At 36.8% G+C, this 27,630-nt stretch overlaps 2 protein-coding genes across 3 annotated transcripts in view; both read left to right on the forward strand.

Moving 5' to 3' along the window:
* Window positions 1–3,052: 3,052 nt before the first annotated feature.
* On the forward strand, window positions 3,053–9,398 carry pskh1 (protein serine kinase H1). Its single transcript, XM_038305571.1, has 3 exons — window positions 3,053–3,627; window positions 4,313–5,236; window positions 8,503–9,398. The coding sequence occupies exons 1-3, from the start codon at window positions 3,559–3,561 to the stop codon at window positions 8,818–8,820; spliced, it is 1,311 nt and encodes a 436-aa protein (XP_038161499.1). The 5' UTR covers window positions 3,053–3,558; the 3' UTR covers window positions 8,821–9,398.
* An 11,159-nt stretch (window positions 9,399–20,557) lies between these two features.
* mbtps1 (membrane-bound transcription factor peptidase, site 1) overlaps window positions 20,558–27,630 on the forward strand; it is a 31,621-nt gene continuing 24,548 nt past the window's right edge. For both annotated transcript variants that reach the window (XM_038305554.1, XM_038305556.1), the window contains exons 1-2: window positions 20,558–20,738; window positions 26,906–27,450. In XM_038305554.1, the coding sequence (XP_038161482.1) occupies window positions 27,246–27,450 (205 nt within the window). In that variant the 5' untranslated portion in view covers window positions 20,558–20,738; window positions 26,906–27,245. The remainder of the gene's footprint in view (window positions 20,739–26,905; window positions 27,451–27,630) is intronic.

Genomic DNA, 27,630 nt, shown 5'->3' on the forward strand with positions numbered 1-27,630 from the left:
ACATGTTTCTTCTACTTTTAATTATCGATTCCAAAACATTTTTGATGCATAAAATTATTCTTATCTGTTTAGAATGATGTTTTGATCCGATATGATTAAATGTACGCCTTTGTTCATTTTTAATGAACCCTTTATTATAACTAACTGCAGTTAAAGCTACAGTGTGTAATAATTACAGGCATATAAAGTCAGAAATTTAATATATTATACATAACTATGTTATTTATCATCACCTATGAGCTCAGCCTTTTAACCATAATATTTGCGTTGCCTTAGAATTCGTTATTTATAATTACATAGGAGCGGGTCTCGCAGCCATGGAGGCAGACATCTTTGCGCTACGGCAGCGCAGAGGCAACAAACTAGCGATTGCGAGATCTCCCATGACGCTCGAAAATAACTACGGCAAGTTGAGAGAGATGAACTGAGACGGTACTGAACAGTAGATGGCAGTATTATGCCTGAGAAGCGTTTAGTCTGCCTGAAACCAAAGAAGAAGAAGAAGCAGGTATACTGCGCCTCAGTAACAAGAAAGGTAAACAAGGCGGCAGGCGTGAGTGACTTTGCAAACTGTTTGGCACTGTGTGGCCAAACATCAGACGAATGGAGGATCATGCCTACTCTGTATCACAACGAAAAGCGGCGGACACCGAACCCCCGTCATCTAAGAAACGGAAACACGACGAGAATAAACGCAAGAGTGACAAGAAACGACAAAAAACACGGATCAACATTGGCACGGCATTTACACGATGGAAGTCACTGATGGAGGAAAAAGGTTTTCAAAGTGACGCTCAAGTTGCCAGTTTTCTCTTGGACAGGTAATTAATCCTACACACACAATTGTCTAATATCACTGCAGTTTTTGGAGTACAGGATGCTCAGACCTGTCTAAAACAATAACATGCTGCGTGATGATGCTGTTACTCTCCAGTATACTTATTCAGCAACGTCCCTGACGTTTCACAGGTAATGATTCAGTAATTTTCTGTAAAATAATTTTCTGGATATATACCTCGGTTACTTCTCTCCAGCTCCTTTGGAGATCTTCAAGCCTTTCCTCCTCTGCTCTCACCCCGCTGGCTCCCCTCTCTCGCCTGGCCCCAGCTGCACGCTCACCCCGGCCTCTCTGCCCTCTTCCTTTCCCTCTTCCTTGCCTTGTAACCCCCGTGCCACAAACAAGACTTGGACTCTGTAAACGGGGAATATATATTCTTCCAGCGAACACAATCTCGCTGTTAAACTAATGACTACAATTACTTCGTCTGTTTATATCACCATGCAAAGCAGCTCACCAAAACGTCACAACGACGTAGAAAAAATAACGGGTATATTTATTATCTTAAGTCTACATGAAATCTATACCCTAAACAGACTAATGAAATACTATCTGTAAAATTATCTATGTAAACAAACCTCATCACTTGAGAAGGTAGGTGATGCGGACGTCGTGGAAGACATTTTGTCCTGTAACGCTCGCCGTACTGTTGGGAGGGAGAAGCGGTGGGGGGGGAGACGTTCATGTTACTGCAGTCTGCAGTCTGACCGCTAGATGTCGCTGAAAATTACACACTGTAGCTTTAACAAATACAATGGTGGTAGGTGATCATTGCCAAGATGATTCTTATTATGTTTATGTGTCAGAAAACAATTTATTAGCCCACTATCTAAAATAATATTGAATTTGAAGTTAGAAAAATGTAATATAAACTTAAATTAATTATTATTTATGTAGCAGTTTAAGCATAAAAAATGTAACAGAGTCAAAATTTCTTTTCAGTTTTTTTTTCTCCAGTATTTATTGGCCAAAATAAATTTGAAGGATTTTGTATGAAGTAACACCTCCAGTATGTGAAAATATATTAAAAACAACTATCAGTATTTATGAAAACATAAACACTGGATTTATAACGTTAAATTTGGTTTAAAAAGTGCAACTCCAAAGTAAGATGTATGTTTATACACCATCCATTTAATGAAAAATGGCCCTCCAGCTTACAGATCACATATTTATTAGTTGTTTGACTTAATAGGATTGATTATTCTAAGTGATTTACACAACTAAATGGAATTTAAAGAAAATTCGTAATAGAGGTTTGAAATGCTTCAACAAATAGTAAGTTTTCTGGTGAGTTTTAAATTTTAATTTAACTCTTGTTTAAGTAGCTAGTTCACATGGGTCAGTATGCAATGCTGTTTTAAAATGACTTTGATCAACCTATATGAGTATTCTCTGAGACCAGCATTGACAGATTACCTGAGAAATCTATTCAGATTATTACTAGGAAGACTTGAAAATGTTGGAACTTTTGGATGGAGGGCTGGTTTGAGTTAATCCATTGCAGAGTGAGGAGTTATGGGGGAGGGGTTGAGCCCATGAGACAAAAACACATTTTAAAAACATACATGAAAGTTTGATCCTAAAACATAAAATTAACAAAAATTCTGCTGAAAAGTAATATATTTATCATCAGAGGTAAAATACTTATTTTTTTAAAACCAAACTGAGGGGGAAAAGTTCATATTTGCCAGTAAAAAAAAAAAAGAATCATCCAATTCTGCTTGTTTACAATTAGCGCACTGATACCCTTTAAACATTTTTTTGTCTTAAATGTCCTACGACATGCATTTATTGCATGTTTTTAAGTTGTGCTGAACTAGGGCTGGGTAATTAATCAATAAAATCCATTAATCGAGTTTTTAATAAATATTTCATTTCTGGAAAATCATGAATCTTTTACCAACTTGTTTCACAGCTTGATTTCACCTCCTTTTGAACGAAGGTAATGTCCCAAAGGAGATGAATGAAAACTTTAGCTAGTTTTTGAAATTATTTATTTCATTTGCCAATTTTATGTGAAACTTAAGGGAGTGGGAAAAAAAGATTAATTAGATTTGGTTGGAAAAAATAAGAGATTAGATTTTTATACCATATCGCCCAGCCATAAACTGCATCTCTGTTTGAGATCGCCAGGGGAAAATTACCCCAAACTAATGTTCTGTTGATGATATTGGTTGTTGGTTCAGCTGTCATCTGGTCCTCTGGTCCTAATGGACCAGAGGACAATTGATGACTGGATTTCCCCTGAAAGTTTGGAATGAGAACTGTGGATAACATTTTAGAAAAGTGGTCTGTCCAAGGCAAACAAATTACTTTTGAATTGGACTTTCTGTGCTGTTAATATCTATAGTGATTGTTCTAATGCAGTCCTCTTTAAAAAGAGCCTGGTAGGTTCCTGAAGGGGTCTCCCTGCCAGCAGACTGAGCAACAGGGGAGCTGAGACTGAAAAAATAAGAACATCCCCACAAAGAAACTCACAGTGCACCATGTATTCATGACTTTCTGGCTGAAATTCAGGTGTTTATTCATGAAACGTAGCTGCTGATGCCAGCGCCTCTGGACTTGGATGGGAGTAATCTGCCTGATTCCTGAACGTCTGAGCGTGGGTTCAGCCTGGATGTTGGACGTCCTCGGTCCCTTGATTCATCTGTCGCGGTGATGAGGCAGGACTCCTGGTGGCCTGTGTGGCTGGCTGGGCAGCAGCCCAAGGTGATGTGATGGGGTGCCGGAACAGCAAGGTTCTCCCTGAGCCTCCAGGGGACGTTCAGTTGGACCTGGTCAAAAAGGTCAGTGTAAATTAAACCCTTAAGGTGCTAATGATTGCTATATTGCACTATTGTTTTTTTTCTTCTTTTTTTTATACTTAATTCTAAATGCAACATCTACTTTTTTTGTGCAGTTTTGAAATAAGTGAATAGAATAACTTTATCTTGTAGTAAAACTCTGTTGCTCAAAGCAGCTGAACTAGGAGAAAAGACATTAAAAACAACCAAAGATACAGTCCTCTATAGAACTATATGACATAGAGAAGACAGGGAATAAAGTGTAAAAGAATATAATGGGGGTAATCTCACAGTACTGATGAGTTCCCAATAAGTATAACGATAATTTGCATATATTAATGATTAAAGAGAGGAGCAGATTGAAGTCACCACTCTAACAATGCTGCAGGAGGCTATGGGAAGGTTCTCAATGTCGTTCAGGTCATTATACTAAGCTCCAACCTCCTGCCCAGCACTGAGGTGGCCCTTTTAACCAATTTGTCCAAATGCTAAAGAGTTCTTGTCTATAAGGCAGCCAAGTAAAAAAGTGTGCTGGTCAGTTTTGTGTGGTAGAACATTGTCAACAACCGAACACACGCATATCGAGCATCAAAAGCCAATAATCCTTCATTAATTTTATGGCGTGTGTCCCGGAGGCAACCAGAGAAATCGTTAATGTTGTTTTAATTTTGTGTTCTTTATTCTTCAGGTTGATCCACAGCCTCCACAGACAGATATCTACAAGCACTTCATTCGAGGGGATGGCACTGGAAGCAAGACTGGTGAGGCAGGTGCCATGTCAGCTGAAAAGCCCGACCTTACATGCACATATCAAGGCCAAGCTCAAGCTGCGTCTCCCACTTCAGCTTTGGCTCAGACCCCTAAGGACCCCTCCAAACTGTCGGACCCTCAGAGAAAGAAGGTGGCAAAGTATCGAGCTAAGTTTGACCCCCGAGTCACGGCGAAGTACGAGATAAAAGCCCTCATAGGTCGCGGGAGTTTTAGCAGAGTTGTTCGCGTGGAGCACAAGAGCTCAAGGCAGCCGTACGCCATCAAGATGATCGAAACACGTTACCGGGAGGGGAGGGAGGTGTGCGAGTCAGAGCTGTGCGTCCTGCGCCGTGTTCGTCACACCAACATAATCCAGCTGATGGAGGTGTTTGAGACAGCAGAGCGCGTCTACATGGTAATGGAGCTGGCCACAGGAGGGGAACTGTTTGACCGCATCATTGCTCGCGGCTCCTTTACAGAACGAGATGCCACACGGGTCCTGCAAATGGTGCTGGATGGTGTGAAGTATCTCCACGCTTTGGGGATCACTCATCGGGACCTGAAGCCGGAGAATCTGCTGTACTACCACCCCGGAGCCGATTCCAAGATCATCATCACTGACTTTGGTTTGGCTAGCAGTAGGAAGAAAGGAGACGAGTGTCTGATGAAGACCACATGCGGTACGCCAGAATACATTGCCCCAGAGATCCTGGTGAGGAAGCCCTACACGAACGCTGTGGATATGTGGGCGCTGGGGGTGATCTCGTACATCCTGCTGAGCGGAACCATGCCTTTTGAGGACGATAACCGCATGAGGCTCTACCGGCAGATCTTAAAGGGGAAGTACAGCTTCTCTGGAGAGGTAAGAATCCACATCTGTAACCTTCTTCTTCTTCCCCCATATTTGGAATGCATGCTGCACTCTGCAGGAGGGATTATCAACAGATTGACACAAGAAGTGCAGCTTGACAAAGTTCCCCACACAGGCTCACTATACAACTTATCCACTCTACTCTCCAATCCCACACTTAGTGTTTATCCCTCAATAGAATGAAGAGGTTTCTATTAAGGTGCTCTCAGAAAGCATCAGCAGAGTGCAAAATTAAAAGTATTTATCTACAAATTGGGGGTAAGCCGGCAGACATCTTTTAACTTTCATCCCAACATCTATTTTCACAAATTAAAAACATCCACTCCTGGTTATACATTTTCATTTTTGTAACCCTGTTTATGTTTCTCATGATCTTACAATTCTGGCCTGATTTGAACTTGTTACTCTTCTGATTATTATTTCAACAAAGCACTGTTAACTGTATCAATGTGTAGTATTTGCTCTGTAGCAAAGGAAAGATTACTCATGGGAACTGTACAAAATAGATTTGATGGCCCATCATTTCCCTTGGTGCTTGTTACAAACCACTTTCTTTTACAGCCGTTAGCTAAGCTTCGTTGCTTTTTATTGGGGTTTGTTACATTTAAGTCCAAAGCAAAGCACTTCTATTTGTGAATATTTAGTCTTATTTTTTCAGTTTTTTTTTTTTTCTTTTAGATGCTGCCTCAATTTCCTTCCACATTATAACTATACTTCCTTGAGTTAAGGAGGCTTTTCTCCCTGAATTACTCTGAAGTCAGAACAAAGTCCCTCTGAAAAACCATCCTGAAAATGATCATGCGCTGGAATCGAATAAGTCAAAAAGCAGCCAGAGACGCCCCCGCCCCCTAAAAGAAAACTGGCAGACATTTAGAGTCCCTGAAGAGCTATTGATCAAGACAAATTAAAAAAAAAAAAAGTTGGATGAAGACTTTCCCTCTGTTTTCTTTATTCTTTATAATCCTCTACAGCTAGAAAAAGTGCCAATGAGTCTGTTCTCTTCTATAAAGTATAATAATACTTCTGTTGAACTTTCTCAGAAAGCCCCTCCGTTAATCTTTGCCCCTCGTGTAGACAGTTCTGTACAAACAACTGTCGGTTTTGCAATATGTAATGAGAAGCTGTTGAGTCATTTTAATTTTCTGGGGATTAACTTGTTGTTCCTGATGGTTTAAGTGAGTCCCAACCTGACATATTTATCCCTGAAGCCCCTTCTTGGAGGATATGTTTTCATGGCTTTGGACTGGGAAAGTCTGTGAGTCAATCCAATTTTTGGGGGGTATTTGGACGGGCATTTTTACTAAGAAAGTAGCTTTGTAGCCCTTTTTTTTGTAGTAAAATGCTCCAAACTGAGTGAAAAAAATTTTTAACCAGAAATCTGGCAATTCTAAAGATTTATTTTTTTACGAAATGATAGTAGTATTTCAAAAACATTCTAATTTGAGACCTTAATACTCCTCCAGATCTAGACAGGCTAATATCTGTTAGCTTTGCAGGGGTTTGCAAAAAAATTAAAAAGATAACTGCTTATATTTCAGACCTGAACTCACCATAATCCCCTTTCTTATAATGTCTCTGAGAGCTGTGTTTTTAACTGCCATAATCCTGTTTTAAGGCCAAACTAGATATGCACAAATCAGGTGGTTACAGAAATTGTAAAGGTTTGTCTTGTAGTGTTATTTATTTATTTATTTTCCTTCTTTGTTAAAAGTAGTTGGTCCAAAGCTTTCTTTAGATATGAAACCTGCGACACTGTAGCTGATGCGCCTTTATTGAGTTAAATAAAGAGAGAAGGGTTTTGATGTGTTAACAAGCATAATCTTGTATTTTCTATGTTTTTGTGTGTGTTTTTTTTTCTGAGCAAGAAGCTGCATCACCTCGATATATCCTGATGGTGCTAATGTGCTTAGAAAGGTTTGGAAAGTTAGGCCACAGAAGAAAACAGGAAATCTGTACCGGCAGAGAAAAGCCTGATTTTGTTAATCTCTAGTCTTTTATTTTGAAAGACAGAGCATAAAAGAAGAGGGGAAAAAAACCTAACATAAAGTTGACCAACTCTGGCTTTAGGCTAAGCTAATAGTGTTTGCTTGGCTCGGAGTAAGTTACAACATCCTACATATTTTGCCCTTTAAATGAAGAATTTATCAGTCCTGAAAAGAAAATCTCAACTCGAACATTTCTAAGAAATATGGGCCAGAGCGTAGGAGTTTCAATATAAAAGACTTTAATGTGTTCCCCTTTGGGATTGGGCTCCCGACAGCTGGGATAAATAATCTTCCCATTTACAGCTGCAGTCCAGGAACTAGTCATAGCTGAGACATAGCTGTGGGAGGGTAGAAATATATGTGTTTTATACGTGTCGCATATGTTTGGCCAGGCCTGGTGATTTATCTGCTGCATGTACAGAGAGAGAGAAACTGAAAACACAGCTGGTGGCCAAACAGGGCTAGGTGAACAAACTCTGTGTGAATGTTGTGGTATGTGATTCCTGCCTAAGCAGGGGGTTGGATTTGACTCACTACCAGTCACTGGTGCCGAATAGAGTTTATATCTCACTACAACAGAACAATCGTTACTGTCAGATTAAATGTTTTGAGAAAAATGAAACTCAAACACATAGAGACATGTAAAGAATCAAAATGTAACTGACAATGTGTGGGGATCCAATCAAAGTTAAACACAGACTCTCACAAAAATGTCTTTTGACTTCAGGGTTTACTGACGCAGATCCTGAGCTCTGGGGTTCTGCCGCCATCTGCTGTTCAGATAACAGATCTGCAGTCGAGTTGGAGGAAGATATGTTTTCTTATCACAAGAGGTCAAAATCGTTACATTTATCCAGAAAAATAATACCAGATTCAGACTCTTCACCGCCAATATAGATGGTTGAGTACAGATATTCCCCACAAGCTAATGGAGAGATTTATGGCATCATTAAAAGCATCAATATACCATTGTTATGCTATTCGCTGTATATTAAACTGCATTCATTTATACCATTGCTCATAAATGGAGCAGTCTTATATTTTTTTTAACTGATCACTATTGCCTAATGATTAAAATTAGGGCTAAAACAATTAATAGATCAATCTATTATTAAAACAATCACATAATTTTCATCTCTCAATATGCTTTTTACAGAACTTGTCAAGTGGAGAAGTTTTTGTTAGTTTCACCTGGTTTATTATTGACATCTGTCACTGAATTTTTATTTTATAATTTTTTTTTCTTTCATTTCCTGTCTCATCCTTTCGCAGCCTTGGCCCAGCGTGTCCAACCTGGCCAAAGACTTTGTAGAGCGGATTCTGACTGTGGATCCCAGCGAGAGGCTGACGGCCGGCCAGGCCCTCAAGCACCCCTGGATCATCAGCATGGCAGCATCCTCCTCTATGAAGAACCTGCAGCGCTGCATATCTCAGAACCTCTTGAAGCGGGCCTCCTCACGCTGCCAGAGCACCAAGTCGGCCCAGTCCACGCGCTCCAGCCGCTCCACCAAGTCCAACAAAGCTCGCAGGGTGCGAGAGAAAGAGCTCCGCGAGCTGAACCGTCGATATCAGCAGCAGTATAACGGCTGATGGAACTGCAACGGTTGTTTGACTATAAAAAGTGTCTTAAAAACAACTTGGACATAATGGTGTTAATGGCCAAATAATGTATAAAGAATGTCGATTTAAAACAAGCATTCCTAACAGAAAAAAACTCTTGATGAAGACGAAGGTTGGATCATTTGGTTGTTTCTTCTCCATCGGTTACCAGTGTCGCTATTTATTTATTATTGTGATTATAAATCTCCCTTCAAACGGTCACTGGGTAATGACCTTCCAAATGGATCTGTTGAACAGAGTTCTGGACACTGATGTTTCTAAGAAGCAAATGTGCTCTTTAAAGTAAGGAGAAACAAATTCTCCTTTTTCTTTCTGATCAAAAGTGCTGTGAATTTATTATTGAACTCTTTGTATAGACCTTGTGATGTTGTCGGTAATCAGATTATAGTAAAACATAATCACCATCTGAAGGATAACATGAAGGCATATTTGTAGTTAGTAGTTTTAACTAATCTGTTTTTTTGGTTCCTAAGCTGTCAAAAGATTGTGAATCTGTTAACATTTAATTTTAGATGTATTAAACACTAAGATGTGTCCCAACCTCCGAATCCTCATGCTATGTCACTTTCAGTATGCAAGCATCAGCTAGTGTTTTATAGACAAAACAAATTTAAACCTTCCAGGGATGGATAGGTTTTGTTCAAAGGTCATCAGGGAGCCGGTCTTTCTTAGCTTGATAAAGTCTTAAATTGTGTTTATGCCATAGAAGTAAAAATAACGGTTTTGCAGACGACAATGTGAGATCAGGGGTCCTTTGCAAAATGACAACAAAAACATGGTGTTTTAAAGATATGATTTTAGTATAGAGAACCTTAGGGTTAAAGATAGGGATGTCCTGATGACATCAGAAATGTGCCGATATTAGCCAAAGAAAATGCATTTTGAAATCTATATCAGCCTCCAATAGCTGATGGAAACACTCCTAGAGTTAACATAACCCATTGGTTAATAGCAAATAGGTTAGTCTTTCTCATACCAGTTGACTATTTTTCTGACTAAAAAGCTTGATCAAGCATTTTCTACTATGAAATATGTAATAAAAGTATGTAGGATTTGTGCTGATGCTGTATCAGGTCTATATTGGTATCAGCCAATACTTAAAGCTGCAATATTAGTATCATAGAAAAATATATATTTAAGGAATCTAATCTAAAAGGAAAAGCATGTTAATGGCAGCCTAATACCATTAAAGGGCCAAAAGTTGTTGTGAGATTTCAGAATAAGTGAAATCAAGATTCTTTATAACTTTCATATATAGAATTATTATTTTTCATCCAAGTTACCTGTAGTGAATTTTCTGCATTTATGTAGCTCCGTTTAGAAATCTTAAGGCAATTTTCAAGACTAGTGTGTTCAAGAAATATCCAAAGATACAAAAATTGGAGAAAAGATAAATCGACTTTATATCAAAACAATTATTTTGTGCAGACTAGTGACACGCAACGTCTAAATGAATTGTTACCATGCAGTGATAATGTCTAAATTTTGCATTTATGATTTGATTTAAAACTAGTGCAGGTGCAAAAGCCACGAACAACAGTTGCCTACAGAGTAATATGTTTTGTTAACACGTGAGGTCTTGAGCCTGACATTTAAGCAAAAGATTGTCAGGGTCAGTTGTACAAATACAAAAATAATGCAATATTAAATCGTGTTTCTTTATGTGACCTAATATAATCTCAAAGAGTTTTTAGAAATGAGTTGAAAAGACAAAACGGTGCATCTAAAATCTGTTTTTGACATTTAAATTTTATCATATAGATATAGATAGTGAAGCTTGGCTGCTCAGGATGTCTCCTGTTGATGTTGCTGTGATTAATTTGGCCCGTTACTGCCACCTAGTGGTAGCAACTTAGTGCTGTTTAAACAATTTGTTCATAAAACTTTTTGCTCTTTTAAATATATCCAATTTTTTTAAAACAGTGTGAATTCTCAAAAGTCACTGACCTTGCCCAGTGTCAGTAGTTGTGTTTTTTCATCGCGTTCTTCTTAGCAAATGGTCAGGTAAATATTGCATTGCTGAAGAGGATCTGAATATTAATTGTGTGAATGCTGTAAATTAGTGATGGGTTAATCAAGCATCTTGATGCATTTCAACACAGTATCAACTATTGATACTGTCTTACAGACTACTGGCATCTGTTGGACACTACAGGCTGCTTATTTTACAGACTTAATTGATTTGAGGTTACTATGTAGGTTTGAAGTTATTGAAGGTTATATTGTAATATTTAATGTCTATGTTTAAATTGGAAATATCTATGATAGTTTTAGATGTAGCCAATAAATAATGTAAACATATGAGAACATTTAGTGAATGAGGATGTTTGTGGACTAGGTTTTTTAATCAATTTTATAGCAAGAAGTACAGTTAAAAAAAATTAGATAAACTAAGAGTGAATTTGAAATTAACTAATTAATTAATTCAGGTCAGTTGTGTTATAACTGAGAGGAAAAGTATAACACAACCAGAAAATTTAAATAAAAATCTAACAGTTGAAACTTTCTTACTCCTTTTAATAATTTTAATGATAAACCTCACATTTTTTTTTTTTTTTAGCAGAATCATAATCTTGACAGATACCTTTTGAAAGACAGTTTAGTGTGTCAGTCAGTTAGAAACATCTCCTGTATTGGTCACACCAATAGTGTTTTGCTCTATGGGCACGGTGCATTCACTGACGCATCAGTGTTGCTGAACCCATCACTACGGTAAAACAGGGTTTGAGATCTACTGAGATCTTGTAACTCTTTATCCTCTGCTGCAAGAATGACATTGATATGCCTTTTTATGCCATTTATGAGCATTTGTTCAGTATAAGATCCCCTATGCAATAGAACAGCGACAGTAATGGGAAACATTATGTTGCAGCAGCTGCATCTCATTTTAATAAACACTTGGGGCTTTAAAATCCTCAACGACACACTTATTTGAATCGCCGGCTCTCCAAAACCAATTTCATGTACAAACATGAGATTTGGCACACAACATCTTCAGACCTTTCTTGCACTCGCATTGAATATTTTTTAAATATTAGATATCATAATATGGCCCAGCTGCTAGGGCATCAAAACTCTTTCACCAAAAAAGTTTCAAATTGAAATCTTTCAATACGAAACCCTTGTTTATACGGTCACTATTGCCACATAAGATTTAAAAGAAATATGAAAGTTGGTATAATTATTCATCAAAGTCTGCTGATTATTCTTATTATTTCTGTATCTATTAGAATTTTTGATTTATTTATCATAGTTCAACACAAAGTTTTGCCGATTTTTTCACATTTTGCAATTATTTCACAGGGTGGTGTCTTTTTAAAAAGACACCACCCTGTAACAAAAAAACTGCCCATAAATATCCTCCCCCTATCCCTTCTGAATTAAACAATGTAAGAATTACATCGATATACCTTTATATTTGTTAGATTTTATATGTGAACCGTTTATAAACACTTCTAAAGGTCAATAAAAAAACTATCCTATGGATATTTTGTAATTTGATCACACTCAATTTGGTTTAGCTCAAAATCTTCAATACTTAGACTCTTCAAACCTGAAATTTAGAATATTGCTTGGTACTAATCGAAGAACATTTCAACTGTGTTTGAGTTGTGAACCCATTATTTATTTATTTTTACAGATCAATAAACATCTATTACAGATCTTATTGCAATCTGGTCAACATTTAACTAGGCCCGGGTCAAAAACTCAAAAATCTTGATTCTTCAAACCTCGACTGTATTGGGTTTATTTTTTTTTTTATAATAGAAGAACTTTTAAACCTTTGTGTTGAATTGCTGATCCTTTGTACGACTTTTTAAATGTCATTAAATTCCTGTTCTGACTGATCCAGCATGAAAGCTGCATCATCTAGACTCCATAAACCTAGACTGTATTATTCTACACTAGGATTAGAATCCGTCAAATCCACTTTGTGATTTCTAATACCTTTTTTTTTTTCATTTATGGAGATGCGTTATTTACTTGGCTTTTTTAAGCTTCTTTAACTTGTCAACACTTTAAATTTCTAATGCAGTTTTTCTTCTAAGTGTTGTGTCTTCAGCTTTTTTTACAACAGATCTTTCCTGCTTTTTTTTTTCAAATTTTCTTGCATATCCACACTTCGTTCATTATTTAATCAAATTCGCATCCATATTTTCTCCTTCTGTATGCTTTTTAATTCCTTGTATTTCTTAAGTCTCTTTGATTTTCAATATTTCAATGGTTATTTAAAAAAAAAAAGTAGTTTTAGGATAACTTCAGCTTGTGAAGTGGCATTGACGCTAAGCCTCCCTCTCTCTGCCCTTCCTCTGCTTCTCATGACCTGCCTTACATGTAGGAATTTTGGCTCTGGTGTTTCAAGTTTTTTAGCTTAAACTTTTTTCTATATTTTGATCAACTGAGACTTTTGCATTTAATTCCAACAGTTAGGGAAATTCATGACATTTCAACAAACAATTTGATACTTAGCTCCTTAATCAATACTATATTCTTCAATATTTCAGTCACTATCTTTTTTATTAAACCAAATAGGATTCCAATTTCTGCATACAATTTTTTCTGCTGTTTCTGTTCATTTATTAGATATCAGTGGGTTTTATATTGTCAACTTTGGCTATAATGCTCCATCTTTAAGGAGATGCATTAAGCTTTTTCTGTTTCTTACTAATTCATGGCATTTCAGCCATGTTTTTGTTTGTGATGTCAGCTTGCTTCTGCTACTTTACAGGAAAGAAATTAAGCATTTCTGTTTTCTATTATTTCGTAGGATTTGATCCAGTTTTGCTTAAATTTACCTTTATTTCTTTATTTTATTTTATTTTATTTTATTACCTTACAGTTAAACGTTTAGCATACAGCATTCACACTTTATTTTCGCATGAATTTGGACTTCTTATAGTTAAATATGTTTCATATATGACATATACTAGATCCTAATATCAAAATCAAAACTTTGTTTAATAAATAGGCTACTAAAAAATTTGACAAATTTATATTTGCACTCCGATTATTACTGCTGTAAGAATTCAGCATTTTTATTTGGTTTAGAATGTTACAGAACCATTCCACATTATTCACCAAACCTGCATTATATCATATAACCAGTAGGTGGCATCTGTTTTTCACATCAAATGCTGTGGGTTTATCAAGAACCTTAAAGAAAATCTGCTGGCGCACACAGAGGCATAAATTAAAAGTCTTTCAAATACAGAGGCTGAATAATGTTTTTAATATTCATTTTGATTAGTTTTTTTGCTTTGGGTTGCAATATTCTGGAAATAGTTTTTAAGTGAAATACATTTTTTTTTATTAATTTTCCCCAATTTTTTCATCAGACGTATAAGCTTTTACATCAGTAGAAGTTCATCAGCAAAGATTATGTTTGATCTAACTTTACAACTTTCTGTGCAAAGTCACAAATATTAAATTTGACCAATAAAATTAGGATTTGATATTAGACAGTACTTTCAAGGTTTCATATTGTTTTAACTGACTTTGTTTGTTTTGGTTTTTCTCATTGTAGTATTGGGGGCTTGTATCAGGATGCATTAAGTCCCCGAATATAATAAAAAAAAGAAATACAGTGAGGCTTAAGAGAAGCAAAAAACAAACAAACCAAAAAAAAAAAAACAGGTTGCTCAATTTAAACCCTCATCTACCACTTTTTACATTCGAAACAAAACAACTTGGTTTGCATAAGGAGCTTTTGATTGGACTGCTTTAAAATAAACACCTATCCCAGTGCTTTGCTTCAGCCCCACTTAGTAACAAGGTTCTTAATATTCCTGATTCCTACAAATAGGTATGGACAGTTATTAGCCATTCCTACTCACATGTTTTCCTCTTAAAACGATGAGATTATTCCCCGGTGATTCCATATTTCTAAGCAAGTATGTCTTCCCTAGGCAAAAAAAAGGGTTACCGTATTTTCACGACCATAAGGCGCACCGGACTAAAAGGCGCAGTCTCAGTTATGTGTGCCATTTCTGTATGTAACACACACATAAGGCGCACCGGACTATAGGGCGCGTTTTTTATATACAGGTACATGTCCTCTCAGGTGGATTTTCCCACTTAAAAACATATTAAAACTACTTTATTCCCACTGATCACAGCAAATAAATCTGCAAGGTGTATTTATTACAAAGTATTATTCAAACCTGGGAACCGGCCGTGAGAGACACATCGCTGATGACATAGGGCTGTGATTACTCCTCTGATACAGTTTATTGACGCATAAATTAACTTAAAACATAGGCAGGATAATAATCTGGATGAACTGACTGCAATGATTAAATTGTCAGGTGGACTTTCTCACTTAAAAACTGACTGCAATGATTAAATTGTCAGGTGGACTTTCTCACTTAAAAACTGACTGCAATGATTAAATTGTCAGGTGGACTTTCTCACTTAAAAAGATTTAGATTATTTAGATGAAAAAACACCTGCGGAGGTGAGCCCGGATGTGCCGCGGCCCAGAGGCTGCTGTTGAATTAAGTTTTCAGGTAGAAAAATAGAGCGGGAGCAAAACTGAGTATGATTGTGCTTTATTCAAGTATTTATTACAGAGTATTAATCAAACCCCTCAAAGTCCTCATCCTCTGTTTCTGAATTAAACAGCTGCGCTAAATCAGACATGCCAGTTTCCCCTTCTTCTTCGCTGTCAGTCACTTTCCGTGCCGGGCGGCTCCTGAGAAATAATGCCGGCTTTTGCGAAAGCTCGAACAACAGTCCCAGCAGAAACGTTAGTCCAAGCATCTACAATCCATCCGCAAACGGTGGCGTAACTTGCCCGGCGCTGCCTTCCACTTTTAGTGAAACTGTGCTCTCCATCTGTCATCCATCGCTCCCACGCCGCTCGCAGCCTTACTTTGAACGGCCGGTTCACACCGATGTCGAGCGGTTGAAGTTCCTTTGTCAGACCTCCCGGAATAACAGCAAGCACAGCGCTCATTTCTTTGACCTTTTTTTTTCACATCGGCTGTGAGATGGGCACGCATGGAGTCACAAATTAACAGAGATGGTGATGCGTGGAAAAAACCACCTGGTCTCCTTACATACACCTCCCTCAGCCAAGCTTTCATCATCTCCTCTTCCATCCAGCCTTTTTCATTCGCCTTAACAACAACTCCAGCTGGAAAAGTCTCTTTAGGCAAAGTCTTTCTTTTAAAAATCACCACAGGCGGCAGTTTCTGTCCATTTGCGTGGCAGCCAAGCACAACAGTAAACGACGCCTTTTCATACCCCGTTGTGTGTATCGCTACAGTGCTGGTCCCCTTCTTCTCCACGGTGTGATTCACCGGGATGTCGAAAGTGAGCGGCACCTCGTCCATGTTGGTGATGTGGCTTGGCTGGATGACTTTGTCAGCGATGTGTTTGCTGCAGAAAGAGTGGAAGCTCGCCAGCTTTTCATCATAATCCGCCGGACGTCGCTGAGCAACTGTAGTCCTGGTCCGGATGGAAAAATTGCACCGTTTCATAAAACGGAAGCACCACGATGGACCTCCTTGAAAATTTTCAATTTTCATTTCTTCCGCCAGCTTTACTGCTTTTAGTCGAACAGTGACCGTTGAAACGCTGGCCCCACTCGTTCTTTGCTCCACGATCCACCGCTCGAGTCTTTCCTCCAACTCGGGCCACCTCGCCTTATGTCTGCGGAAACTCAGCTGCGTCTTCTTCACCTGTCGGAGTTCGTTTTCCAGCTTCCTCCACTTGCGAACCATCGATTCATTTATATTGAATTCTCTCGCAGCTGCTCGATTTCCATGTTCCTCTGCGTAGCTGATAGCCTTCAGTTTAAACTGGGCTTCATAGGCGTGTCTCTTTGCCATTTCCAGGGTTGTTAAGACAACAATGTTCTGCATGAAGCACATACCTGTTCTTTTATACACAAGCCACGCCCACACTTCCCCCTTTAAAGTTCTCACATACTCATGGTGGTCTCAACAACGTCCGCAGATAGGGCGCACCGCACCATAGGGCGCACCCCACATTTTGAGGGGAAAAAAAGACGTTTAGGTGCGCCTTATAGTCGTGAAAATACGGAAGGGTTAGGGTTAGGTACGGTATGTCAAAAGAATGCAAGCAAGTTCAAGATCTTATAAAGATTAGATTATCTTTCTACTATCCTAGAAAAAAAAACAAAACAAAAGAAAAGTTATCTCAAAATTAAATGATGAAACACAACTAAAATGGTTGCAAATTAAGGTGTTACTCTAAATACCAATTATCCTCTAATCTTGGTGAAATGAAAAGAAACCGAGATTAAGATCATGAGTCTTGAGATTGAAAGAATTGTGGGAAAGTAAGCTCTAAATTTTTAGTGGAAAATGAAAATGAATGAGGACTAACAATATCCTACAGCTAAACTGAAAACATTATTTCTAGATCAGATTATATTAAAAACAGCTTGGTGTTAGGTTTTTTATAACCCCCAAAAAGACATTTTCCAGGACCGGCAGAGCTGAATCTGGGCATTGTTGAAGACGATGTAACAATGTGATGGCTGACCACTTTCATATTTTCTGGGCTGTCCATTGATCCATTCCTATTGGCTAGAGGTAGCCAAAGAGGTAAGAGTAATTCTTGCTTTTGAAATTGAGCACAATTTTAAAATTACATATGTGAGTAATTTACCAACTGAACTCAACATTGAAGACAAGTACCTTCTGAAAACACTACTAATAGCAGGAAAGAAATCAATAACAAGAAAGTGGCTTAGTGGGAGCCCACCGACATCATGTGATTGGTCAGCCGCAGTAGAAGAAATACGTGAAATGGAAAATGCTTTCCTTCTCCATATGACTCCAGGAAAATAAATTCCAAAAATATTGGTTGAAATGGTTAATTTATTGGAATTCTAAAATAAGTTAAGTATAATAATTCATTATTCGGGGTGGTAATTGATGTTTGGTGCTGTACAGTTTGGCAGGACTGGGTCATTCTGCAAAGGAACTCTAACTTGTTCGACTTTGCATGGCTCTCTACATACACTGTAACCTATAAACCTAAAATCTGTCAATAATTTAATATTTTTCTGTGTTGTATTCCCGTCCCCCTCCCTTGGTGACCTCTCTGTTCCAAATGCTTTTTTACTGTGCTTGTTGTGATTTTTTTTTTTTTATTATCACTTTTTATTATTATTATATTATCTCCTTTTTGTGTCGGTGTTGTATTTTGCCATATATAAATCTCATCAAAAATAAAGTATAAAAAAAAAATTATAAGAAAAACAGCTCGGTAATTAAAACAGTTAATATAAGCTCACAATTTTAGTATCTTGACATAAGGATATTATTAAAAGACAAGTTTAAGTTTGCGTATTTAAATGAGTTACCACAAAAAACACATGCATCTTATCTTTTAAAGTAATGAAATCATTACGAGCCAAACAGCTCAATGTCTTTTTATTTCTGAATAACCAGACAATAATTTCCAACACACTTTGCAAGCTTTTATTATCTGAGTGATAATGACTTGTATGTATAACCTGCTGAACAGATCACTCCACTTATGACATTTTGGGATTACTTAATCAGCTTGGTACAAAACTTTGGCGTTTTAGTTTATAAGATAATATTTATTCTAAATCCCTAACACTGCAAAGCAAAATCACATTAATTCCTGGACATAGATATAAAAAAGGGTTTGAAAATTTCCACCATTAATTGATTTATGCAAAATCATCCATCCTGAAAGACCTGGTTAAAACTAAAAACTTTTATTGTTTTTGGTTTGAGAAGATGTTTCTTTCCAAGAAAAGGAAAAAACTGGTCAGAGGCTACATGTAAAACTGCACATAAAAAGCTAGTTTCAGTCACCTCAAATGGGTTCTCTTTCTGAATCCAGAATATAGGTTTAATATATGTTTTCTTCAAAAAAAAAACCCAAAACAATTTTAAGTTGTTAAAATCCATAATCTGCTGCTGTTGTGAATTTTTTTTCTCCGAAATATCTTGTGTGTACTCTTTTTGTAGCATGGAGTATCTAAATAACTTAAGTCACAATAAACTTTGATTTTAGGAAAATCTTTTGTTAAATTAGAAACTGTTTGAAGGGATAATGCTCAGTTTATAATTTTCAGAAAGTCTCAAAATATTTTAAAAGTTCCTATCTCTGTCATTTTAAGTAGAGATTATATTTCAAAATGTAAATTTTATGAACAATTTTTCAAAAACATGTACCTTTACTGAAATGTCTTTTCATACAGTCCTCAGTTGGTAAGTAGATGGACATTAACATACCTCATCAGAGAAAGGTTAAAGCCCCATATGTAAAAAAAAAAAAAAAGAGTGAATATAAGAATCCAGCAGTCTTTTGGTCTTACTTTGTATTTGGACAGGGGTGCAGAGATATATGGTAATTATATACTGATTAATTGTAAAAAAAAAAAAAAAAAAAAAAAAAAAAATAATAATAATAAAAAAAACTGAACACATGAAAAATTGTTTTAATGTGTTCTGATTTTTTAATGAAATATGTATCCAGATATTTGTCAGGTATATTTGTCTCCCTATAGCTGTATCATTAACACATAGGAACCTGTGAAAGAATTGGGCACAAGCAGTAAAATCAGCACTTCAGGATGACATTACAGAACTATGTTTCCTGCCCACACTGGTAACATTTGGGTGTTAAGACAAAGTTTTGTTGCTGTTTGTGAGAAAAAAAAAGGGCAGCCAAGAAGAGAAGCCTGAGATTCTGCAGGATGAGCATTGGAAGACTTCTGCAAAGTTATCTGGTTGGGATTTCTGCTGATTACACAACCACATTACAAGACTAAAGCCACACAAAATAGCTAAAAGATTACATTTTTTAACAAGTGGTCAGAAGACCCCACACATTAGTTGTACTGGGAACCAAAATACTGATTAATCACCTAAATGCAACATATGCAACATATGCACTCCCACAAAACCAAAAAAAGGTAAAAATAAAAATAAAAAAGCTACAAAACCCATCACATAGAAACTGTCCAGTAAAGGCAAAAAGTCTTAGTTTGGATTTGCAATCATGAGCAAACATATATTCCTACATATATTCCTACTGAGTGCATTCAAACAACTTTACTTAGTTAGTAACGTCAAAAATTATTACAGAGGAAAATTTCTTTCAGGAAATATTTACGTTTTTTTTTCTTTCTCCAGTGTGAGCAGCATTACCAAAAGTTATTTTAGTATTTGAAGTGTGCTTAACTTTCAGTTTTAAAAGATTTGAATCCCATCAGTGAATGAATGTGTTTATGAATGTGTGCATGTTGCCTTAAGTGCTTTGAAGTCCTGTGACTTGAAAAGGTGCTAAATCAGTGCCATTTAATACATTATTATTAGCATTTTAGTTTAGAAATAAAAACAAACAAATTAATAAATTATTTTGGGGCTGTAAAAAAAAAAGTGTGTACGTAATTGAATTTGCATAAAATTCACTAAATTGATTAGAGCATTATTTGATGATGAACAGCGCTCTCTTCTGGTAGAAACGCGGAATGACATCATCAACAGACTGGACTGAAGCAAATTGAGGCCCAGTGGGTTGCCAGGTTTGAGAAAATCCCCCCGAATCTATTATCATCTAATATTTAAGAGATTAGTAGATATATACAAATTGTTTAAAATATAATTGGAGTTTAATACCAGAAATGAGAGAAACCCTTCTTTATCTTCATACATAGTGGATTTTATCATTTTCTCCTTTTTTCGAAGTTGTTTGTCAAACATGGCGCCCCCCACAGACCAGGCACTCTGCGGCTGAACCGTCAAGTTTCTTAGCAGCTTTTGTTCAAGGGACGTTGAAGCAGACAACAAGCGGATATAAACAACACGTTATACGGACGCTAAACCTCACAAACGCTCAGATAAATGTAAACCCCATAACGTTTGGAGTGTTTGGTGAGTATGGAGAGCACCCGAACCCCAACCAACTGCTGCTAAACACAGCTAAGCTAACCAGCTAACGACCTACATGTGATAAGATGTGCTTCAGAAAAAATGTGTTTACAAAGCCAAACATAGTGACGATGTGAAGATTTTCGCCCTATTTACAGGCCATAACATCAGTAATCATCTCGGGCATGTATTTTTTTCGTAGGTGTAATGATTTGTGCCTTGTTATGCTGCTTCGGTCGTTTAAACAGCTGTTTTTTGTTGGTTCTCTTTATTTGGCTTTGAGTTATACATATTTGGTATGTGTTTATAGTTATGTATGGTCTGTAGACTTAGAATAAAGCTGATTTTTGGTTATTAATTTGAGTATAGAGCATTGCACATCTGTAGTTAAGGCCCAGGGATTTTGCACAATTGAAGGATCAGTTGTTTAATTTGTAGCAAATAAAAGGTAACATCAAAGGCAGGGTTTTTAACAAAGACAGTGACATAAGAAAAAAAATGAATTGAAAATGTAGATCTTTGCATTTCTGTGGACATAATGATTGACAAAATGCTCTGGTTGATTAAATCTTTTATCATACTATATATTTAATTACTTTTTTGAGTCATTTTAATAATGCTTTTATTTGTTTCAACTATCACCACACCATCTGCAGCAGCTCATTAGGGTCTGCAAGCTTTCTCTAACTGTTCTTATTTGCATTATCAGTTTTAAGGTTTTGCTATAAATCAAAACAGCTGACTCAACAGCCCCCATATTTATTTATTTATTTTTTTTGCCACACTTTGTAATTATTTTCACAGACTTGCGTTACATATTTCAAATTGATCTTTAGTTCATTTTCTCTGCTTTTTAATCTTTCCTAGCTTGTTTTATGAGGTTTCCAGTCATGTTGACACAAATGGTTCCAACCTGTGTTTTACTGCTCAGCCCTAACCAGTGGGATTGTTTTTACAGCCCTCAATTTTAACCAGTAGTCCTATTGTTGACTCTGCCAGCCCGGAGGATCCTGTTCTGCAGACGGAAATCTTAATTGATCCTCGTCCTTCTAGGTAAATAGCAGCCAGGGGCTTTTAATTATATCACCTCTATCTTTATCATTCTGTTAAAGGGCATTCCTGAAGATTTATCTACTGTGTTATTAGGACTAAGCTGAGGAAGGGAGAATTGAAGGTCAGTTGCACCGAGTGTAAAAAGCCATTATGCTTGTGATAACGAATGCTTTTGTGGGCTGTGTTGAAAAAAAAAAAACTCCTAATCAAATAAAGGGTTAATACATTAATTGAAAGATAACTGCAAAGTTGAATAAAAATTGATAAGTTATGCCAAAATCTGCCGCATATGTTATTACAATCTATTTGCTTTGAGAGTTCAGCAACACATCTTGATCTAACGTCAAATCCCAAACCTCTAGTTTGAAATATCTATGCACCTTCTTTATTTTATTGTTAACGAATCAAACTTGCTTTTAAAGAGGGAGATGCTTTTATTATATATATGTAACTAAAGCAACACATTCAGATTTGTATGTGGAGTTAATACTTAGTTCAAGTTTAATTTCATATTCTCTAAAGTGCTATATGTTGCCCGATTGATGGAAAAAGACAAACAGGTTTTATTGAATCAATCAAACAGCTGATATACATGTCTATGCTTTCTACAAGTGATGTCATCGATTCTTTGGCTAAACATCATTATAAACAGCTCTCTAAAAGTAGCATATAAATCCTAACTTAAACATCCATTATATAAAACTAGCGCTTAATGATTTAGCCAAAAACCAAAGATGCGATTATTTTCGACTGACATTGTGATATTTTATTTTCATTTTCCTTGTGCGCTAGGCACAAACGTGCGTTTTTTACTCCAGGGTTTCTGTTTTGACCTTGCACTTGACTGTAACCGTTGTATTAAAAAGTTAATTTTTCTACTGTCATGCATGGATTCACATACCAGCTGCAACTCTCTCTCCCTCTATGTGGCCGCAAACCGACTTTAAGTCCATTTCTCTCACCTAAGAGGGAGAAATGTATTGTCTTACTGTAGTTGATTGTGATGTGACCATGTGGCCACCATTTGCAATTTGAAAATTAAATTTTGCGCTTTTCTGTTTGTCCTTGTAGCTCGCGCTCGTATTGACTATTTTTTTTTACTTTGTTTTACCTTACATGGAGTTGTCATTGGTGTCCAAGTTGAGTGGATGCTGGTTGCTTCTGAGTATTCACAAAATCCATCTTGAATATACACTTTGATTGTTTGCTAGGTCAGACTTATTTAACTTGGACACTCTTGATGTCACATCTGCCGACCAGCATGGGAACTTCTGACCCAAAGTAATTTAACGAAAACAGGCTAAAGGCTTGTAAATTGCATCGGTGCAGAACTACTGACGTGTTGGTCTGCTCATCAAACAATGTTTTAATTGTAAAGGGTGAAATAAAAAGGCTATTTTAAAGATATTTTTCAGTAATCTTGCATAATATGTCTTTAAATTATATTGCAAATTTGCAAGTAATTGCCCAGGCCTACAAACTGCAGCAGCAGATGGTTAGATCTGATATTTCTTCAGGTTTTGTAGAAGAGGTGAGTCATCGCTGGAGGAACCTGGTGTCAGAACATAAGCCTCGGTCATCCAATATTTTTTGTCATTTACATCAGTTGTACACCACAATGTTAAACAGCTTTTTTCTTGCTTTACAATATATTTACTAGTATAATGTAACTAGTATTTTTTGGTCCTGGTTAAGATCTCAAGTAGTTCTGTTTTAATGGAAACAAGGGTTTGAAAGCACATCATTTTTAAAGATTATATGCATGGTTCAATGCAAACTAAGATGGAAAATTGTTTACTTTTTTGATGTTTTTGGAGTTATTATGGCTTAAAAGTTATTTTTATGCCAAACTTGTAAAGTTGTATTAGAAATGAACTTCTTAGGATTCTACTTCTGCTACTAGTTGTAGATTTTATCTCCAGTGCCATCTACAGTTTAAAACATGAAAAAAGCTCAGCCAAATTGTCTCTTGTCAACTGCTTAGTGAAGGCATAAAGAGGGCTCGAACCGGCTTTCTTTGTTCCTCCTTTACACAAACACACCCAACCAGGTTGGACGCAAGACTTACAGTATTAGAGGTCCTGGATGTTCTACGGTGTGATTCTGTTTTGTTTTATGTTGAAGTTTTACAAAAGGCTCAGTTCTGCAGATTTAGGTCAGACGTGTGTTTTTGCACGCTCAACTCAGGGACATAGTCTGGTTGAAGGAAAGAAATCAATGCAGCCATCAAGCAGCTTTTTTTTTTTTGAAGGTTTAGCCCGAAAACAAGTGTTAAGAATGAGGAAAATGCATAGAAAAAAAAAACAAAGTAGTAATAGAGGACTTTGCAGGGCTGATGCTTTTTTTTAGGCATAAAGGTCACTAAACACTTTGACAGGCTCTACATGAATAAAGATTAGGTTGTTAAACCTGTATCCTGCTCATTGAGAACTCTGTGTGTGCATTACTGGGCTGTCAAAAGCCCCTTTTTTTTTTCTTTCTACATGCTAACCGAGGTGTGTGTTTGTTTGTATTGAGGAATCACACAGTTATACATTTTGTATTCAGATTTTTTCTTTTGTTCTTTCAATACTGCTGCTGGATGTTACTGACAATCCAAATGTTTCTGAATATTCTGTGCAGATTCTCGTGTTTTATAAATTCACTGTTTTGTTTGGCCTATCGATGCTGTTTTGATGCAACTTGTCAAGCGGATATTCTTATAGGTTATTTTAGATTTTTATATTTTTTTTTACTTAAATGTGCTTTATTCAGTTAAAAGGTTGCTTCCAGAGAGCAGTACAAACTTGTCATGTGGGAATGAATTTAAGGAGCGGTTCTTAAACCCCATCATTGTATTTCTCTCAGCGTTCAACGCCTCCCTCCCTTCCTTCCTTTTGGCTCAGCCGAACAAATAGTCCCATAGTCAAAACTGTCTACTAGTGCTGTTTACTTTAGCAATTAGGGTGAACGCTTCCCCCAACTGTACCCACCCCCACAGAGACTTCAACATATACCTGTGTGACATTCTACTTCACTCAAGTTCAATGTTAGATAAAAAAAAATATCAAAAGAAAAATAGCATGAAAACATTATAAATGGGCAGGAGGCACAATTCTATAGGTTTCAGCTTTATTTGACTCATGGATATAAAACCAAAATAATTGTTTTATCTTCAATCAGCTTATTTATACTGAGCCAAATCACAAAACATGTCCTCTCTATTAAAAATACAGCTAAACTAAAACCTATGCAAAATGAACCACAGGTTGAATTATACACTTATTTAATAAAATAAAAGAAATGATAACAGAGCCAAGTGTAGGTATAACATTAACAAACCGTTCTTACCTTAAAACATTCAGCCAGTTATTTGGCTCTAAGTGTCCAGATTTTCCCTCATTGTTTGTGTGCAGAGGTAAAGGGGAATAGTATAGAGAATAGGACCATTTATTAGAACATCACAGGAGTCTGAGTCAGAGGTGTCTGCTAGTGGCCTGGGTTTTTAAGATGCAGGAAGCACATCTGAAAAGAAATTAAAAGATTTTTTACTTGCTTAGTATCACTATAAACACAGCCAGCAGGAATAGACTGAAGTCAATTTAAGCAGCTACATTTGAAATTTAAAATTAAAGCATTTTATTGATTGCAAGTAGAGCTTTATTATGATATTGTGATCTGGAATATGCTTATTGGTTCTAAATGCTACATTAGATTGCAGTGAAGTATTGACATGTTTTGAGCTCGCCAGAATGTTCTTAAAGTCCACCCATTACCATATCCATACCACTGATGAATATTGATTAAAAATCACATCATGTAAATATTAAGGGTAGATCAGTACGTCGACAAGAAGATATTATTGGCCAATATTACCGTTTCTTCTATCGGTATTCGCCGATACGAACACGTGGCAACAGCCATGTCCAGAGATCAAATGGAGGACAAGTGTGGCTGGTCCCTCCATTTCCTTTCCATTATTAATGTTTTTACTTCATGCGTAAATAGATGTTTTTTTTTTTTTTCATAAATTGAGACTTGTGTAAAAAAAATTTTTTCATTGTGTTATTTTGACCATATAATTAGAGGAAGAGAAAGCAATATCTCCTCCAAGAGTCGGCCCACAAAAATTGGCAGCAGATATTTGTTATTGGTATCATCAGTCGATCTCTGATGAATGTGACAAAATCACCATTAGCCTTGAAGGAAACCCTGGATCTATCATGTTTTATTTCAATTAGTTCTGAAACAATTAATTGGATTAATCGATTATTGAAATATAAAACATGCCTTTAGCTGACAGAGCGACCCATCCAGAGCAGTAATTATATCAAAATCATAAAAAATATATATAAATGTTTTGCATTAAAGATAAAAAAACTTTTTTGTCTGTCACTATGCTCTATCTAGAACTCAAGTGTAAAAGTGTTAGTTTCACCTGGTTTACTAAAATCTTCTTTAAGGAACCTTTGCTTATCTTATTATTAATTGATTTATTGAAAAAATAATGAATACATTAATCAATTAGTTGGATAACAAGGTTGCATAATGCCTGGTTTCTAAAACAGACAGTGGATGGAGAAGAGAAAAGTGTAGCTATTTCTTCACTTGAAAGCCTCCTAACTTCCTCTGTGGCGAGAATCAAGGGTGAATGCTAACTCCTAAAGCTATTTATCAATTAGCTGTTATGTCCTCCTAAGTCAGCTAGCCTTAGCTGAGAGTACGCTTCCTGTATGTGATGCTCACTCCACTTATGCTAGCTAGCAACAAAACGTTATTGATCTAATCTCTCGTTTCTGGTGTTCCAGTCCTTTCTTATCTTAATTTCAATCTTTGTCCACTGATGACCTGTTAGTTGTATTGTGCACACTAGTGTCAGGGACATCCCTGTCTGCTGGGTTTGCTGCTGGGTGCTTGGTAATGTGAGCTGCAGACTCTCTGGGCAGCAAATGCTGCTGACAGAGCACCTATTGACTAATATGCTTACATAATTTGCAGTGGTCTTTGATAATATGACATAATAAAGTAGAATTAGTAATTAGTAATAATTTTATGATATGTTATTATTTGTGTAATGGAGGTGAAGAATCACAAAAATTTTGTTAATCTTCTGTGTTCTATTTTTTTTCTCTTCACAGTAAAAATAAAAAAGCAACAAAACAATAAAAATAATCCAGAAGCATCTCTGAGTGCCACCAGCATCCTTCCCTCTCTGTGCTGCCGCTGCCCTCTCATCCATCGTCTCCTCTTCCTCTGACTGCTCCGGTTTCCAACATGGCAACGGCTTTCGTTCTCTGGCCCTGTCGCTGAGCCGCCGCTCTGGGCCGCCACCATGGAGAGAAAACGCAGAAAGAAATTCATCTAGCTGCCCTGGCTGTTTGCAAAATGGACTCCTATTTAGAGCTGTGGACCTGAAAATGTTCCGCCTCGACCTCTGATGTGATAAAACAGTTTGTGCTTCTTTCTTTACGAACCAAAATGGTTCTGTTCTCGTTGCTGGCTACCATGCTTCTGGCGCTGCTGGCAGGGCTCTTGCCAATGGTGGGGACGCAGTCGGAACAGGAAGCAAACCCCAGAACCAACTATCAGCCTCCCAACTTTGAGCCCCTCCCCTCACCTTCTGGTTCGAACTGCTCCCAGTTGACCCTGAAACTGGACTTTTCTTCTGAGGTGGTAGAAAATGGTAAGGAACTGTTTTTATTGATCTTTGTATGACGTAATTTATAGCACCTTCCACCAACAAAGGCTTTCTAGGTGAAGATGATTTTAAAAGGGATTAACATGAAGTCATCTTTTATTTTAGTAGCATGAAATAAAAAACAAAAACAAACAAGTTGTGCCTACATGGAAATCAGGAAACATG

Source organism: Cyprinodon tularosa, unplaced genomic scaffold (genome assembly GCF_016077235.1).
Source record: "Cyprinodon tularosa strain WSP-4 unplaced genomic scaffold, ASM1607723v1 ctg56, whole genome shotgun sequence".
Taxonomy (NCBI): domain Eukaryota; kingdom Metazoa; phylum Chordata; class Actinopteri; order Cyprinodontiformes; family Cyprinodontidae; genus Cyprinodon; species Cyprinodon tularosa.

What these genes read in the sequence shown, in the direction of transcription:
- pskh1 (XM_038305571.1), top strand. Translation starts at nt 3,559, where the DNA reads ATGGGGTGCCGGAACAGCAAGGTTCTCCCTGAGCCTCCAGGGGACGTT. An exon ending in AGTTGGACCTGGTCAAAAAG is followed by an intron (nt 3,628 to 4,312) that starts GTCAGTGTAAAT and finishes TTTATTCTTCAG; the next exon opens with GTTGATCCACAGCCTCCACA. An exon ending in AGTACAGCTTCTCTGGAGAG is followed by an intron (nt 5,237 to 8,502) that starts GTAAGAATCCAC and finishes ATCCTTTCGCAG; the next exon opens with CCTTGGCCCAGCGTGTCCAA.